This window comes from Pyxicephalus adspersus, chromosome 12, assembly GCF_032062135.1.
Source record: "Pyxicephalus adspersus chromosome 12, UCB_Pads_2.0, whole genome shotgun sequence".
Lineage (NCBI taxonomy): Eukaryota > Metazoa > Chordata > Amphibia > Anura > Pyxicephalidae > Pyxicephalus > Pyxicephalus adspersus.
Genome location: NC_092869.1, coordinates 6,220,311 through 6,239,551, shown reverse-complemented (window position 1 = coordinate 6,239,551; position 19,241 = coordinate 6,220,311). Strand labels below are relative to the sequence as shown.

Sequence of the window (19,241 nt, the reverse complement as noted above, 5' to 3'; positions counted from 1 at the left end):
TTTTCACACCTTTTGTGCCACTTATGAGGGTCCCCTACCATCCCTTCTGGATTGTTTTAATCTTATTTTTTGGAGAATGAAGAGGTAGAAGACAGAAAACACCCAAAACCTCTAAGTGGACAGGAACAAAGTTGGAAATATGATGTGAGGCCTTTCAGCTGGAGAATCCACAAAGCCAAACATATCACTTTTCAGGGGATCATTATTATTAATAAACAGGATGTATATAGCGCCAACATATTACGCAGCGCTATATATTAAATAGGGGTTGCAAATGACAGACAGTAACAAGAGAGAAGAGGACCCTGCCCCGAAGAGCTTACAATCTAGGCGGTGGGGGAAGTATCACTCAATAAGGGGGTCGATGGATGGATGGTATTGAGCTAATCAGTTACCACATTTAATACCTTGAGATCCCATCAGTAACTAACCTACATATAAAGTCCATACACTTTTTTAGTGTGTGTTTTTTTGGGCAGATTTTTGGAAGTAAATACGAGTGGGAATTCAATTTTCGGACAGTTGTCTCCAGAACATTTTCCCACCTTGGACAAATGGCCAAACGTTTTTTTGGTAATTGTAATTATTTCTCATCTTTCTATCTGTACCGTGTTAACAATAAAAAGAGAAAAAAGGTGGTGAGAACCCGGTTAGATCCTCTATTATCTGCTACACTATTCTATGCTTTTAGCTGTTTATCTTTTCTTTGCCTTTTAGCTATATTTGCATGTACTGTAAATCCAGTTTTAACTGATCTTCAGTTGTGGAGCATTGTGCAATGAGACATCCAGCTGAATGACTGGGAGGCCCAGCAAGTTACATGCTGATTGACTCATAAAAGGTACAGTTTATCTGTGCAGTGTGATACTGTCTGGAACACAGCCAAGCCTTTCCAACACAATAAAAAAGAACACCGCCAACTCCATTCAAAGAAAAACATGTTTACAAGTAAGAAGGACCTTATAGCAATGTCAGACTTGTACGGTCATGCCAAACTAAAGCAGCATTGTGCTGTTGTCATTAGACAAATAGGATAATAAAAATGATATTATTCTATGCTGGAAGTAATGTATTACATTTTTGTTCTTGGGTTTAGATACTTTTTAATATATTCCTCTCTGAACTTAATCGGATGCAGGTTGTGGAGGCCATAAAGTCCCAGAGAAGATAATCCATTTAATGGATTCAGAAGGCCAAATGGGGCTCTACTCAAAGTACAGTTTTACTCTTCTTCAATCAGCATTGACTAAGATCATAAAAGCAAAATAGAATCATAATTTGTGTTGTATATACTGACATGGCCCACTAGATCAGTTACTAACTGCCTACGAGGACTACTCCCTTATAGTCTGGACCACTTTGACCATCTTCCTAGCTTGTAGTTGCCACCTTGACATCCTCCAGTTTCTAGGTTCCTGCTTTGATTGCTTCGTAAATAATAATACCGGCTGTGCCCTTAGATTCATACAAAACACTGTGTTTTAGATAAAATCTTTTTTTAAAAACCTCTGTATGTAGCTAAGGTAAATATTTGCTCCCCATCAACATATGTTCTGCTCCACTGGAGAAACCCCATTGGTTAAAAGTCGATTAAAGTCTCTCTCAGCTTTTGCTTGGTAACCTATCTCCAAATCAGGACAATATCGCTTTATAGTAGGCTCCAGCGATCCGCACTAATAGACAGAACATATGACACACTTAAAGCTTTTCATTGGCACCCCGGTGTCCATGGAAAATCAAACATGTACCTTTTAAGGAGACCTTATAAAGTTCTTTATTTAAACTGCCGCTGTCACCAGTAAATATCATTTCATGGGGTTAGTTCCCATTACTTTTACATATTGGATGTTTGTATTTTTTATCTAAATGTGGATTTTTAGGAAAGTTTTTTCAGGAGAACGTAGGATAAAGTCTAAGTATTTGATGTTTGAGGGTCACTCTACCCAGAAGTGGTATTTTAGCTCCACATGAAGAATGGTGGACTGTGGTCTTGAATATTCAGTGAAATGCCCATTCCTGACTCTGTTACTGCCCCCCATAGTATGGTCCACCTATCTTCTCCTGGTCAATTCTTCATAATACAAAATGTAGTTAAGTCCAGCAGGGAGATTGGGAACTCTTCAAAATGTACACAAGAACTCGGCACAGAGATCTCACCAATCTCACAAAAAAAGAAATGTCAGGTGGATGAACTATTTCTTCCGAATCCATGAAAAAAACAACATATCAGGTTTCCCTGAAGATCAAATAGTTGTTAGCAGCACCTGTGTTGATTTGTACCTAATAACCTCCTAAAGTTTCCATCTAAGGAATTCCAAATATCAGTTGAGAGGAAAGAAAGTTGTGATTGGGTGATAAATACAACACAAACACAAAGGAAAACTGGACCCAGTCTGGCTAATTGTTGGGGTGCAAATAAAACCTCACCAAGTCAATGAAGCTCCAACCAAAATCCCTACACTGTATGGTCCAAAGTATGAGGAACCCCTGCGTATGGTTGAGTTGAGGTGTTTCCAGTACTGTTTATACTACAGCATACAAACATTGCAGAAGGTGATCTTCCAAACTTTTGGGGAAGGCTCTGTTTTATTCCAGCATGGCGGTGCCCCTGTGTACTAAGATAGCTTCATAAAGACATGGAGTGACCAGCTTAGAGTCCGCACCAACCCTACTGGATGCGATTGGCAAGCCAAGTCTTCACATCCAACCCTAACCTCACTAATGCAGCTTTGGCTGAATGAGAATAAATTCATCCAAATCTTATACAATGCCAGAAGAGTAGAGGCCGATATAGGTGTATGGAGAGGGGGATAACACATTATCACAAATGATTTTGAAATGGGAAGTTCAGAAACCAATTGGGCTGTAAAGGTCAGGTGTCCACAAACTCTTCTTATTAAAGAGTATTTCAGTGATAAAGAACAGTCCTTAATGGATTCATGTTTAATTCTTTTCAGCCAGTCTTCCATATAGTAAACTTCTTCTGCACTGAACAGATCTGCAAAGTGACCCTTTTATTTTCTGGTTCAGCATTGTTGCTTCCACGGTCACCTTTTTGCATTTAGTTTGCTAATTGGAAGATGAATTATCATCACTGTCTCTGTCCAATGGATCAGCAGAAATAAGTGGTCACAAACACTATCCTAGAGATGAAACTGTATTTGACTGTAATACACACGTGACTGGCTGCAACGCTTTAGATGAATGGACTTGTCACAAAGTCGTATCAGGAGTCCATACAGATCACGGGGATCCCTTCCCCCACCAATATCCCAGGTCTATCAATGGCACCATTGTTGATTCAGAGATGAATCTAGCCCAGCCTAAACAAACCCAACATAAAAGAAAACATTTCCTTCTAATGGAAATACAGCGGTACTTCGGTATAAGTCCGCTCTGGAATAAGTCCAACTTGGTATAAGTCCTGTTTGGACATTAAAAACTTTGCTTGGTATACAACTTTTTTGCTAGAACTTGTATGGGTCAAAATGTGTCCTAACACCGAGCGATATCCTTATTTACCTCTCTCGAGACAAAGCCACGACTGCCCACGAGTGTCAGTACGCTAGTCGCTACCATTCAGTGAACAATCCGCACTATAACTCTCTGTGAATTACATAACATCTCCTCCTCCTCCTTTCTCAGCACCATCCTAGTAGGCACTCGACTCTTCTCGGCAAGGTAAAGTGAGGTTATATTTTCATTTATTTCATCTAATTGCATTTGTATTTATGTATTTTAGTATTAAGAAGAGTTTAAATTATTTCATACAGCCCCATCAATAATATGCCAATAGCAATAGGATTTTTTTTATGGGAACGGATTAATCATTTTCCTTTTATTTCTTATGGGAAAAATGTGTTTGGTATAAATCCAAGGACCTGGAACGGATTAAGGACCTTTACCAAGGTACCACTGTACTAGTTGCCTGGATGCTTCCTGCATAAAAGTCCCCGACAAGTAAGCACAGTGAGGAATCTTTCAAAGTAATTTACAGTTCAATCATACACACAAAAAGAACATGGTGAAACATAACGTGATAGAACTTGACCTTCTTTGATGCATTGGGTTCAAAGAGGTCTTCATACTAAATATTGTTCACCTAATTTCGAAAAACACAGGTAACAAAAAGGTTATACGACATGTTGTTATTAATGCATGGGGTTTACCGGTCTCATGTACTAATTAGACTATTCCTATTGATTCCATTTGTGTAAAAAAGTTCAAAGAAGAAATGATAGTTTAGTGGAATATTTCCATATTAACAAAGGTCTCAACCCAACGCGTTTCGCCATTTGAGCTTTCTTAGGGGTATTATTGAAACAACGATATTAACTAAACAAAGAAAACATCAGAGATCTATGTCAGATTCACGTAACATTTGGGAGACAAAGAAGGAATTTTATTTTAGTGGAATATTTCTATAATACCAGAGGTCTCAAACTCCAACGCGTTTTGCAATTTAGGCTTTCTCAGGGGTATTATTGAAACAGCAATATTAGCTATACACTAAAGATAACATCAGAGATCTATGTCAGGCTCACATAACGTTTGGGAGACAAAGAACAAATTTAGTTCAGTGTAATATTTCCATAACAGGTCTCAAATCTGGACCTGATGAAGACCTCTTTGAACCCCATGCATCAATGAGGGTCAAGGTCTCTCACATTATGTTTCACTTTGTTCTTTTTGTATGTATATTTGAACTGTAAATTACCTTTAAATATAATGTGTATTGTGCCCCAAGACCCCCTACTCTCTCTTCGTTTTTCCTCACAACATAGCATTCAGCTAATAAAGACAATAGCTAACACTTTATCACCCAATTATTCTTTCTTGACAGTGAGGAATCCTGCATTGCAGACTTGTAACAGGACAGTAACTGGGAAAGCAGATAAGGTGTTAGATCAGCAAGCCAGCTAGGTTTTTTGGAATGAGGTTAGCTATGGGGCTTGATTCTTAGTATGTCTCCTTTAAATAGGAAACCCATTGTGCTGATACATTTGCTGTAAGTCACCAACCTGAAAAAGTACAGAGAAACAAAATCTAACTCGCTGCATACATGTGCTGGGTCTGCAACTTAAAAATGTGGGATAAAAGATGTTGAGAGTTTGGAAAGGGCTAGTTACCTTTGTGCACTGCAGAACACCATCAGACTAGGATTTAGAGGAAGCATTCTGCATAACTAACACTTCCGCATCTTAAGAGTGACAACACTGCTCGTCCATATTACACTAGAAACAAGTGTGGTCACCCACGACCGGAAATGTGTTACTGGCAAGGCAGCCATCATACCTAACAACTGCTAAGTGATAGAATATCTAAGAAAAGTTTTGGGATTTATATGCACTTTAATGGAGCAGGATTCTTAGAATAGCCGCTGTTTCTCATGCGTAGGTCTGCTTTATAAGCTATTAATCTGCACTCATATTTTATAGCATAGATTTACTCTAGCAAGTCTTCGCCAGGCAGCAATGGTGTCAGAAACCTTATCAGGGGTCATGGGAGGCTGAACAGCCTTGCCCTCCATACCTTGGTATATTCCACTATCTTTGTGCCAACTTCCATTGACAAGACAAGAGACTAGAAATGTATTTTAAATTTTAAACTTTTATTTAGAAAAAAACAAGTGTCCCAAAATGGGACATAATTATAACAGTACAAAATATAATAAAACTCTGAAACAGAATATACAAAAAAAAAAAAAAAACAGTAACTTTGTTTTTTTTAAACCAAAATGATAACCTCCTCGGTGCAAGCTTACATTCTCCAAGGAATATAAATCAGCGGAGTTGCAGTGCGAACTTACAGTACAAAAAAACAAACAAAATATATAATAAAGTTAAGTGCATTCCCCGAAGAGAATAATCAATACTTGAAAAAAAGGCAGACATCTGAACAAAGTGAAAAAGTTATTTAGGTCAAGGAACTGTGGACAGGAAGCAGACATCACAGCAAGGCAAATGGTCGCTTATCATGGCCGAACCTAAAGATGGCTCAGCTATTCCCTAGCCTTGTCGTGAGACATTTACGTATCATCCTGTGCATGATCCAAGACCAAAGTGCATTGAAATATGTAGCATGGCTTCGCAGGCAGCATTTTCAAAAAGCCCTTTAATGTTTTACAGGAAAATTTTACTTATTTTATGTATCTGAAGGTTGAACTATTTTTGCTGCCCATAATCTCTTTTAAGGTCCTACACATAGTAGCAACACAATATTGGGGCTACAACAGTAGCCCCGGGGCAACAACAGTTCTTCCATCAGAACATTCAGTCATAAAGCCAGAGTCACAGTTTATGGCTAAAGAAGGCAATACAAAAAAGACTGGAAGTGCTACAAGAAGGCAGAACTGGTTTGCATGAAGTTGGAAGACTGACAAATGCAGGAGTGTAGTGGTTAAGCCTCCAAAAGTCTCCAAAGGAGAAGTGTTAGCTTACACAAATCTAAGAAAAAGTGCTTTAAAACAAAAACAATACAAAGGTAACACTGCTTTATCTAACACAACACAACTAGAACTTTGTCAAAACACAAAAAAAAAATGCTTTTAAGGATCACAAAATCTCTTCGAGCATTAGTGATTGGTGCACAGGATTTTAAAAGCGCGTGCCATGATTTGCATATACTGACAGACAGAAGATATTCAAATGCCTTTTAGGATTCAGAGTCTAGTTAACCTCGTTAAGAACGGAGAACATTTTAAGCTTGACAGGTATAAAAAGCTCATGTTGGAATGCTGACAATTAAACTTTCCTTTATCTATAGAAAAAGGCACCAAAATATTCATGGCAAAAAAAAAGCGTAGTCATTTGCTCTATAGATTTGAAATACTCAGACTCATACTATAAATAACAAATTGATCTTTTGCGGTATAAAAGATGTTGAAAAAGTCATCGGAAGTGATGAGTAGTTTGGTGGTACATTCGTAATTGGCACACTGTTGCAGCAAAACAGTGGCCTGGAGTGTTCGCTTTTCCATCTGCTTATACAACCCAAACCCGAGTCCTGGGTAACGCAGGGCCAGCAATCTCTACGACTTTGCATTGTATTGGCACACCCGAAGAACGGTCTTTGGGTGGCAATTTGACTTTTTGCATTGAATTCGGCCCCTTAACTTGAATTTCCGAAAAGGAAAGAAGAAGGCCACAGGTGAAGATAGGGACTGCTTGTAACAGTCTTTTCATCAAGTTCATAGATTCAGAAACAAGTGCTCTGTTCTGTTTACTGCATACAGGTATTCCTGTTAGCATCAACCTGGAGAAAAATGAAAAAAAAAAAAACATGAATTACAACCCAGGGTCATATGTGTATCATTATCTATTCTATATCTGATCTACTACTCAGTCTTACTCCAATAATCTGCCCTAATCTGAAGACTTAACTTGAAACCCAAAGCCCAGAAATACTACTTTAGTGCCAGTCTGCTAATGATAGGCAAGATTTATTTTGCTGCTAAGTCGTCAGGACTTACCTCAGTGTAGGTTGGGGGTGGCATGAACTTAAACTCTGGAGCATACATGAAAATGGGACTGTCGCAGCTGTTATCCAGCTCGTCTATCAGAGGAGTTGTTGGGCTTTCAATTCTGTGGTCCTCGGGAACAATGTCCAGGTAACAAGGAGGAGCTGGAGAAACAAGATATAAAAAGGTAAATATATGTACTCTCAAAGAGGTTCAGAATCATGAACAAGCTTCACAGAATTTAAGGAGAAAGTAAATAATAGAATACACACCTTCTGGAGTGCCAGGGATGTTCAGTTCTACCCAGCTCATCTCCGAGCTTGCTTGGCTTGCCATGCTTGAACTACGGCTGCTGAAACCAGATGAGCTGGTGCCAATCACGAGAGGCAGGTCAAGGATGACCTTCTTTGCTCCAGGAACACTGACGTAAACCTGTTAAAATATAAAGAGGAATTTAGTACTCATGGTACCTTGCTAGGTTTTTCAGGTTACCTTTAGAAGACCAGAGATTACATAGATAAGAATTGAAGACGTACCAGTAAAGAATATTCCACTCTTAGAATGTTGCAGCCCAGGATGGAAGGTTTGATCTTTGGGACACGGATACTCTTTCCTCTCCAAGAGTCTGTCATGCCTGAGATTATATGATTTCCCCTCACACTGCAGAGCTTCTGGGTGAAGACTTTGGTCTGACCATTGGCCAAGTAAGTGTGCTTTGCAATGATGGCAGCTTTTGGGACCACAATGCGAGAGCAGGTGTTCTCAAAGTCAGCGGAGATACAGATGTCATCACCTACAACAAAAACGGGCACAAATATTAAAAATGATAAAGTCACTTTCTCCTCATTAGCCAGTGACTTGAAGCTAGGCTACCAAAGACATGGATAAATTCAAATGACACTTACCTTCACAGAATCCCTTGCGGTTAATGCAGGCACTCATGGTGATATGGCCATCAGGAATAAACAAACAAGTCATCTTCTTGTGTTTCTTGCCAGAGACAGGACACTAAAAAAAGGAAAAGAGGAAATGATCATCAATTCAGCTCCACGGAGCGTGAAATCCAGAAAAAAAAAAACTTGGTGTAGCTATCTGTGGTGACCCTATGACTTCTGGCGTTAATCAGTAATGGTAATTACTTAAATGACACAGTTGCTTAGCCAAGATCTTGACCTTCTTAAAGTTGGCTGCTAACACACCAGTTCACCAGTTCTATTTTCAACAAATTTATTAATGGGCAGGGGGTGATGAACTTCTAATTTAAATGAATTGCATTACTCCATATAGCTATAGAGATGCATAAATCAAGTTATTATACATAAAAGATAACTTACCATTAAATCTGGAGTGTTCACATCCACCAAGTCCACCACCTGAAATTTCTTCCTGACTTCCTGAGCTGGGAGTGATGGTCGCTCCATGAAAGCTTTGACCCAATATTTCACAGATCCATACTTCCCCTTGAATGTTGAGCCCAAAGGCCTGAAAATGAACAAGAAACAAAAATTAAGTCTACTTATTGCCAAATAATAATAAAAGAATAAATCTAAGAAAACAACTGCTTCTATTAGGTGGTCTGGACCATGACTTACCCCTGAGGAAGCTCAAATCCAAACTTGTACTCGTATCGGTTTCCAGGTCTTAGAATTACCGAGCCGTCAGAATCTGAGAAGACCAAACAAAAACATTTAATAATTGAGTAAAAGTATAAAAGCCAGAAATGATCATCAATATACATCATCTAGCTGGTCCTACAAGCATTATCACTCTCGTATTCCCCGGGAATGCGGCATCATGTTCTTGGCAGCTGCAACCAATCTCGCATTAGGAGCGTTCTTTGATCTAGACCAGAGATGTGAACAAAGATCCTGCAAACTGCACCAGAGCCTCTTAGGATCACAATGTTCTGCCAATGGCCGATCTGTGGCTTAGCGCCATTTGATGCAGATTATTTAAGTATATACTGTATGGTATACAATACTGCCAGAACAGGGCCAGCAATCCAGACTTCTCAAGATCTACCATTGCCATTCCAATATCTTCTAGAACAAGCTGCCTTGTCGATGGATACATTTTAGTTTCAAACACAAAGGATGCAGACTTATCAGTCATCAATTGGACCACTATGTTTCTGGAAGATCTTTTTTTATCCAAGTCATGGAAGACTTAGGTGCTCATATTTAAAGATCTCAAGAAGCTTCTCACTAGGTGCCATCAAGAAATACCGAACAGGTCCAAATGAGTTGGACGAACTACGACTGACCATTCCACCATCATTAAGAGTCACAAACGAACCACAAAACCAGCAAATGCAACATTGTTTCAATTGAAGATAACCAAGGATGCTTCTCAGAGATGGACCATCTACCATAAGAGTAGCTTCGCACTAGGGACTATCGTACACGGACAGTTATACCAATGATCCACTGATAGAAGTGGTAATTCTACGCATGTAACCAAAACTGATAATAGATTCTGAGAATAATTTATTGGACCTATAGATCTCGCTACGATGTCATAGAGACCACATGGTACCCCAGCCATCCTTTCACCCATCCACAGCTACTCACCAGTTGGCTGATCCTCCATCTGCAAGGTGTCCTCCACCCTCAGGTACTCCATCTCCTGCTTGCAATGTTGGGGTCCAGTGGACCAGAGAACCTTGGCCACGCCACAGGCCAGCAACTTGACCGCTGTCACCCTGGTCACCTCAGCCACTTCTACCAGCACCTTGCCGGTCACCTTCTCCCCTCCGCAGTAAACTTTTTCAGGGTCGGTGAAGACCAACTCAAAGCACTTGATTTTCTTGAAGACCACCATGGTGTCCCGTTGATATGTCAACCAAAAAAAAAAAGGAATTCTCCGCTCAGTGGGGATTGAGTTCACTTGCAGACCCCCTGTTGAGAAGGGAGTGTGCTTGTTGTGTTTTTGTTGTTATTTTGTCTGGTGGAGCCACTCTTTATGCTGCAGAGCACAGCTGTGTTAGCTTCTGTCTCTCTGCAGGCTGAGCGCTTGTAAACAAGTTTCCGGAAACCTACTTTATATATGCCACACGCCGGCTCCGCCTACAGGCTACTCAGGATCTCCACGTGCATCGGGACCTGCACGCCGTGCTCACCTCGTGCACAGCGCGCTCATTGGCTGGTTTGGCTTTGTTTCTATCGTCGGTAGCCAATGGATGAGCGCGGAGCAGCGCGTGGACAGTGCATGCATGCAGCGGGAAATGCCAGAGGAAAGAGTGGGAGGCGTGGCTGGGAGCTCATTCCTGGAGTTGTTTGTGAAGTGACTGAGAGAAGGAAAAGGGGGGGCGGGTGTGTGAGAGAACAGCGGGCAACACAATGAGCTCAGCTCTCCTCACAGCCCGTGTGTGATACACTAATATGTTATATGTATGAGAAGCTGGACTTAGACCTGTGTGAAAAATCAGTCATAACAATAAAATATGTTATAGTCTAGGGAAGTGTCACCTTACTGGGGCTACAGCTACCTCAGACCATAAAATGACAGAGGTAATAAAAGGTGTAAAAATGGAAACAAAGATATAAGTGTAATATATATAAAGTGAACCAGGTCACATAATATATATATACACACACACTTATAATATCTTTAGTTTTTATTTCTTCACTTATTACCTCACATTTGTCTCACATAATACACAATATATATAATAAATATATACATATACACATATACATATATATATATATATATATATATATATATATATTATTTGACACAAACATGAGGTAATAATAAGTAGAGAAATAAAAAAATAAAGATATAAGTGTATATATATATAATGTTATGGGACATGGTTCACTTTATATATATTACACTTATTACATCTATTACCTCTACTATCCCTCTTCTCCTTCCATTACTGTACTCTTTTTTTTACCTTTGAGCCCCATTGGAATTCACCATCCCACCAATGTACTCCCTTCTCTACAACCTACCTTTGCTCCCAAAATCCCCTGCTCCCCCGGTTTCCGGTGGGCTGCCAATGTCCAAGTAGCTGTCTGTACCCTCTCTATGGCAGAACTTTCCTCATATCTTGAGCTCCGACTGTCCATGATACCAGAAAACAGGTTCAGACAACGTTTTCCTGTTTAGACTTCTGGTCAGCCCGGCTTTTCACCTTTAGGCGACATGTTTTAGATTCCCCTGGTCCTTCTTCCGGTTCCATGCCTTATGTGGCAGGTTAGATTCAATGGCCCCCGCAAGTAGCAGGCACCCACTACTTTATTTGCACCCTAAGCAGTCCATTTACACCGATCCTGTATTAATAAAATCAGAGGACCTAAAGTCATGTCTATCATAAATGGGACAGGACAGCTTTGTTTACCTCTTACAAAAAAATGTCACTTATGTGGCCCTGTCGGGGGCAAAAGTCACAAGTCAGAGACTGGCGACAATATTTCTGAATTCCTCTGTGACTTAGCAATGATCAAAGATGGTGGGTTAGAATGACAACCAGGCAATCGGTCTCTTGGCACCTACCAGAGCTCTCCCGACAGATGTGCAGGCTCCGTTCATGGTTTGGTTTTATTGCAGCGCCACATCTGTAGCATGGTGTGCAAGGTGGAGGGTAACATAGCAGAGACAGGTCCACCATTGTCGCTCGTGCTTTCCCCAGAATTCTTTTGATGGAAATCTGGTCTAAAGTGGTCAAACACTAGGACAACATTAGGTTTTCCATCCAAATCTTCTCCCCATCTTGTATGATCCCACCTCCGCTACTGCCTAGATCAGTGCTTCTCGAATTGTAAAAACTTTCAGGTCTTCAGGAAATCTCTACTATAGTTACTATATTCACAACTCACAGTACATCGGTTTAGTAGTCATTGGGGAGAATGTCTTCCATTGCTGGCCAGTGGGAAGGCTGCCATTCTTACAAATAGCCAAGAAGATCATTGGTGTCAGTGATAACTGACCTAAGGTTTGCAAACTGCTCATGACTCAAGGATTCACTAGCAAGCTCTGGAGGGCCCTGATTGAGAAACACTTGCATCTCCCATGGCAGCTCCACAGCTTGCCAACTCCTTCCCCTTACAGCAATGGAGATTATGGGTAATTTACAAATGCACTTGCACCAAAAAGATTGGCACATTTTGTGCAGCTGCCTTTAGTCAAATGTTACCGTGTAGTCACTATGTCAGTAAAGCTGCGTACACACTTGCAATTTTTGTCGCTGGAAAGGATCTTTCACGATCCTTTCCAACGACAAGGGAGTGCACGATGCATGAACGGTGCTGTACATACAGCACCGTTCATGCTCTATGGAGATGGGAAGGGGGAGAGCGACGGAGCAGCACCCTGCTGCGCGCTCTCCCCTTCCCTTTCATTAGGATCGGCTGTCGTCCATGGTCCGTGGATCCGGCAGGTCGATCGTCCGGACGATGGACGACACCGACTGTACACACGGCAGATTTTCGCCCGATAATTGGCCGATGCCGATTATCGGGCGATAAAAATCTGACGTGTGTACGTAGCTTTACTTTTCTCTACACAAAGTTCTTTCTAAATCAGGATGTAGAAGCCAAAAAAAAGAAACAACAAAATGTATTTGGCATTGCAGTGTTATTAAAAGGATTTTATGAGCTTAGCAGAATTAGATACAAGTTAAGCTATTGCCAAGTTTATTATGCTTTGCAATGCTGCATGCCCATGGTGGCCAAAACTGCACGGCATAATTAGAGTCAGCAGCTTAGCAATATACTTAAAGACCTACACGAGGTTGGGCAGAACCCCAATCTCCAGCGCCCTTCCCTTCTGCAGCTAATTAAGAATGGCTTGTATAATTGTCTTGTGTCTGCACACGTGGACTCAATCGTCTTCTTTCCTCTAGGACTTGGCTGTCATTACTGCAGAACGGCATTTGCATGGTGACATGTGAGCGCCAATGCTGTGGGCCCAGGTCGAGGAATGACTTTGAGGATTGGATGCAGGGGTCATGACACAAATGAGTTGAATGACTCTCAGATTGACCATTGAGTAAAGTATCACACGAATGACAACAGGAATGAAAAAAATGTGAACGACAAAAGTATAAAAGGTATTGCAAAAAAAAAATCTGATATTTTTTTAAGCTCCTGCTGGCCATATTTATGTATTAAAAAAAACTGAAGCTAAGTATTAATGGAATTCTTTAATATAACTGATAACCATGCACATTCCTTCCCCAGGTTTGCAGCCCCAATTATGCACAATAATAATTGTTCTATGGGTGATAGAATCCTTTTATTCTTTGTGTTTTTTTTGTGTGTGCACACCCACCTTGAAGCATATTGTTCTCCCCATGTTGTCAGCTAAATAACAGCAATGACCTCCAAGGACATGCATGTCAAGATGGTCTGTTTTGGTGGAGTGGAAATTGTTGTGAAGATAAACTTTGCAATTGATACATTATACTCTTGTTTGTCTCTTTATTTTTATTATTTCTTGGAACATGTTTACTGCCGCTTACTGCTGACAGAAGACCTATGTGCTATAAGTACACCGACACGTACATATGTCAAGTGCGAGGTGCTGACAGGAGAGGCTGACTTGATTGATCTCCCTAATACTCTTCCATAAAAAGCTCCTTCATAAACCGAATGGGAAAAATAAACAGCACGATGAGAGTAATCATGACCATAACTCAGGGTGAGAATTTAGGAAGATAATTTATTATTGCTGACAATGTTTTATGAATAGTGTGGAATAAATGGGAATATTAGAGGCTCTTTAATTTTGGAATAGCCTTGGTCTCTATACTGCTGGTAGATAGGTGCACGGCCAGGTAAATGATTGACCATCGTTCGTCCGGTTACCACCGTGCGTCTATCAACTAGCCCCATTCTTTGCTTGATTGATGCAGACCCCTGCGCCGACCACCAATAGTGCAGAGAGGTACTGATGAGAGTGGTAGGATGGGCATTGATCAAACAAATAACGGGGCTAATACATGGGTGGTACTCTATGGTGATGCTCCAAGGACTGGTGCAGGGTCAGCAGTATACAGACCAGATTAATGTTTGATCCATATATTGATCAAATATCGATCAGGAATACCCTATTTTATATATATGTGTTAGTTTCCATTTTGAATCTAACAATGCATTAAATGGAAATATTGACCAGTGTGTTGGTAGCATAAGGGTAATGCTGGTCATACACTGGTGGAGAGGTGCACAACCATTTAAACGATTATTTCCTTGATATTGATCGTTTGTCTGGCTACCGCAGTGGACTTATTGACCAACACATGCGACATTCAAATGTATTATAATTAGGCACATTCCCTAATAACTAGCAGCCATTAGGAATCCTCTTTGCTTTACTATCAGAGCTGCGTTGTTATTTAAATAGTGGAGAGCGCTCCCATTGGCTGCTGGTTGTCAGAAAGAACTCCAAATGGCTGCTGGTTGTCAGAAAACATTCCTATTGGCTGCTGGTTGTCAGAAAGTGATCTTTGGTGAAATACATTTAATCAGAGCAGAGGAGGAGCACAGCAGAGATTAGCCAGGATAGTACAAAGAATGAAAATTCCAGCATAGACAATTCTACATAAAATGGGCCCCCAAATTCACAGCATTCCAGCTTCATGCACCCCTTGCTATTCTATAAACTGAAGCTCTGCAGAAGGAGGGGGGCCCTAGGCTTTACCCTAAAATTGACTTCTTGATTACAGGTTAATCGATATATCCATCAAATATTAAAGAATGCCTTGATTTTATAATCATTACATTTATATAGTGTCTAACGTCTACAAATAGTCTACAAATAGAGCACTCCGTGCTGCAGAATCTATACCTAGCAGTTTCATTTTCAATATCAGTTGTCACAAAGGTAAAAATATTTCTCTGGCTGCTGTGACAAGAGTTAACGGTTGACAGACATCAGCTGATTATTATGTCTCAATGTGCTATAAAGAAATTCACGCGGATAAAACAGTAATTCCTTTTATGATTTTATGGTGATTTAATGGACATTCCAAGAAACTACTGGAGATATGCAGAAACTGAGGCATAATAAAAGGATTGTTTATTTTTTTGTAGACATTTTATTGGTCCAAACTCCACCAATAAAAGCCAATCCCATTTTTGAGAATCCAGGTGGGCATTTCCTACAATTATCCATAGACACATAATAGCTATGAGAACTACGACCTCCATCACCATTCAGTCATTCTGCAGAAAATGGAAATGTGCACCATTCCCCTCAGTACCAGTCTTTTCTCTGGGGACCAGCAGCTCCAATCTGGGAAAATTCATCCATTCAATTTATTTTATACAATGGAGAATTGAGCAGCAGGGAAGAGACCAGTGAGTTGTTCAAATGTATTTCCTGCAAAATTTCAGGATCATTTGCTTTCTTGGTGGCACAGGATGTATCAATGTTTGACAGGGTGGCACTTTAATTAGGCCCAATCTACCTCCCCCTTTCCATCCTAGAGGCTACCCTTCTTTTTTTTTTCCAATTGTTTTCAGGTCCTTCAGTTGACACATGTTCCTCTTCAGGTCCAATAATGATGCAGAAAGCAGCTCTGGTGTGATGATGTCAGCACTGTTTTTTTTCCAGTGGCAGATGTAGCCAACAGTGGGTCCCTGTGCAGAATTGATTTGGGGCTCCCTCTTACTGAACTTACTTGGGACACCTTTGAGAACCCCTGATGGCTCAGAAAGGTTTGGGGCCGTTGTGCAGTGGCACACTTGTGTCTATAATGCCCCACATTCACAGGGTGTCCTAGGTCCCATGGATTCAATGAACCTGGAAGACTGAGGGCATCTATGGGCGGAAAAACATCATTGCACGGGACAGCACCAAAGAGGAAGTACCTTTGCAGCCAGACCTTTTAATTTTTTTAAACTCTTTACTTGGCCTTTAAAAACTTGAAGATCTAACACCTTCCTATTCCATCAAAAAATAATATTTTTGCCTGGTTTTCTAGTTTCTTTTTTCAATGTTGCTCCTAAGATCTCTATAAATTTCCTGCTGGTATATTACAAGGTTTCCTGCTGTGGGACTTTCAGCCTATCAGCAGCTACCCGGGTTGAAGGGGGGTATATCTTACCACTATAGCTGAGAAACAATACTGGATGTCAAGGTTGACTTTTCCCAATAGACCCCACATACAAATGACCCTGCCCTGACTTCTGATTGGTCCTCCACCCATCATCGTGCGTTCACTCTTTGTATATAATAACCGTTCCCTCTTCCTGGTATTGAATTCGCTCTTGATGATTTGTGAATTCCCCTTGGCTAAATGACTTTAGCAGGCACGGAAGCCCCTTCCTTTTCCAGAGTTGTATAAATAGCTGTTATCTAATAGCACGACTGAGCGTAAATCTGTATGACAGGCTATGGGTACCATGCATGTGTAGGATATTCTGAACAGCTGTCCGCCAGCCCCACTAAAAAACCATAAGCTTGCGTGTTTGTATAGAGATGCATGTACACCAACAACAAGCTTAGATGGCCCATTAGATCCTGAGATTTGGGTGCAGGCTGTTGGGTGTGTTGGATTTTGGTCTTTGTGTTTGCTGCTTACATGGCTTTGCATTACATGGCTCTGCCATAACATGCAACCAGACAGGTATGGCATTTATTTATTGGTTTAGCAATGCAGTTTCCAGTGTTGTCCCCAGTTGAGCATTATCAGGTCCGCTCAATGAGCAAATTTAAAGAGGTTTTGTCCTTTCATTATAACAAACTCTTCCCATAAGATAATCATGGGTCCAAAGCCTCCCTTGTGTAGATATGCAAAAGTTCTAGAAATGTCGCCATGTTGGATGTGATATCCGCAGCCCCAGGAGACTCAGAACTGTCACTTTACTGTCAATCTATAGCATTCCTCTTTGCTCTTCCCCCAGTTAAGAGCTGGGCCAATACAGATAATAATTGTACAATAAACAATAAATATTCATCTGTTTTAGATTTCTGGATGTGGAATACATGTTCTAGGCAGCCATGTAGGAGTATATGACCATATAATAGAAATGTATCTGAGCTGACCACAAAGGCTGCTACGGAATATTGATTTTGTATCAGGGTTGTCTTCAAATGGAAACTATTGTTATCATCATCATCATCTCTGTTCTAAGAAGAAAATCTAAACATGGCCACTTTGTGGTATTAATACTGAGCATGTGGTAAAAGGCCCATACACAGTTGTCCTTCACCCATGTGACCTGCCTTGTCTGCTGCACGATTTGTATTCTGTTTGGCCACTTTTCTGATTTTTGGTCTGCCCAACAGCCTTGGATAGTCTCCTGCAGAAAGTCCTCTGTCTCTGACCATCTCTCTTGAAAGGAGCAAAGTCTTTGCATTACGTTTAGCCCTTTGGTGCTGTCAGGGGCCATCTTTATGACTTGTACTGTCTTCTTAATCTTGAATCAACAGCATTTCTTAAAGGAGCCCTACCAAGCCCTTCATTGAATACCTTGTGCTCCCTCGTTGCTCTTGCCTCATACCCAGCCTTCCATGTAAGGGGAAAGTGTGCAACTTTCCTCTCCATAACTGTGCTCAGAAATCTATGTTACATGGGGTAATGCTGATCCTCCCTCTAGTGTCCCACACCTTTTGGAGGAATGGCAAAGGGGTGCTGGTAAAGTAAGTATCAGCGGGTCCAGAAGGCCCCTTTTCAGAGATATGGTCACTTGCATGGGCAATGGGCATCTGTTTAAACTTTGCATGGAAAATTGTTGGTTGTTTCCTGTGGAAGTGCTTTATTTTTTACAGTGTTCTAGAAAGATTTCCTACTGTACATTAAGCACTGGCCACACCCCACTCCCCATGTGCTGGTATATTTTAAGATGAACGTATATTTAGTATGGTTATGTAATGAGAATACTACAAACATCTCCGCGCATAGCTTTGCATTCATCTCACAAACATGTTCCTCAGGTTTCATATTTAAATTTGCCTGAAGCCAAAACGGGCTATTGGTCATGTGTCTTGTCGAAAGATAAGAGAAGAGCCAGTTTTGGAAGGGTGCCAACTTCTCCAGGGCTCCAATAGACAGAAAGGTAGGGGATGTTGTGCACTAGGGATGCTCACTTCATGTTTGCCAAGAGTCCCATAATTAAATTAGCCTTTGGCATTCAAGATCAAAACAGGAACTAGAAAGTAGCCCATCTAGGGGCAAATAATAAAGCACTTGCTACAAAACTACAACCCATTCTGCATTTTTTCTTACTAGGTTAGGAAAGATATACTCACCCAAGAGGTCTCTTATTCCAGGTGCAAAGATGGCTAATCCAGCTCTGCAGATGTGCCCTAGACAATGATGTGCTACAGGTTCCCCCTTGGCAAGTAACAGATTACTTGAGTTGTGAAATCTAATTGACTGTTGGTCTTCACCATAGCACCCTGCAAGAAGTGGCCCGGTGACCCCAATGGCCATTGGACTACTTTGCTACAAGGAGATCATTAGGTTACGGCCCCAAGGCTCTCCCCACCATTGGATGGCTTCTGTGTAATAGTGGCTGGTGGCAAACAGGCTGGAACACAGCAACCACAAGCAAAGTCATTAAACAGGCTGAGATCAAAGACAAAGCCTGAAAACGGACTGAGGTCAGGGCATGTGGTGATCAAAGTCAAAAACAAAGTCAAGGTCAGGCAACATTTTAGATTTCCTAAAACTTTCTTTCCCAAAGATCAGCAACAATATAGAGGGTGACTCTTCCCAGCAGCGACATACATAGCAAATGTAACCTATTAGGGGTGGGGGAGAAATTTGTAGATGTAAGTCAGAGGTTTTTACGTAGGTAGACAGTGACCTTGTACAAAGCTGCTG

At 40.9% G+C, this 19,241-nt stretch overlaps 1 protein-coding gene across 1 annotated transcript; it reads right to left on the bottom strand.

The window, feature by feature from the left end:
* Positions 1-5,590: 5,590 nt before the first annotated feature.
* Positions 5,591-10,477, bottom strand: TXNIP (thioredoxin interacting protein). The gene is made up of 8 exons (XM_072427402.1): positions 10,030-10,477; positions 9,052-9,124; positions 8,794-8,941; positions 8,365-8,467; positions 7,996-8,252; positions 7,732-7,891; positions 7,472-7,623; positions 5,591-7,254 (listed from the first exon to the last, which is right to left on the bottom strand). The coding sequence occupies exons 1-8, from the start codon at positions 10,277-10,279 to the stop codon at positions 7,222-7,224; spliced, it is 1,176 nt and encodes a 391-aa protein (XP_072283503.1). The 5' UTR covers positions 10,280-10,477; the 3' UTR covers positions 5,591-7,221.
* Positions 10,478-19,241: the final 8,764 nt, after the last annotated feature.

What these genes read in the sequence shown, in the direction of transcription:
- TXNIP (XM_072427402.1), bottom strand. Translation starts at nt 10,279, where the DNA reads ATGGTGGTCTTCAAGAAAATCAAGTGCTTTGAGTTGGTCTTCACCGAC. An exon ending in GATGGAGGATCAGCCAACTG is followed by an intron (nt 9,125 to 10,029) that starts GTGAGTAGCTGT and finishes TGGTCTTCTCAG; the next exon opens with ATTCTGACGGCTCGGTAATT. An exon ending in CATCCCTGGCACTCCAGAAG is followed by an intron (nt 7,624 to 7,731) that starts GTGTGTATTCTA and finishes TTGTTTCTCCAG; the next exon opens with CTCCTCCTTGTTACCTGGAC.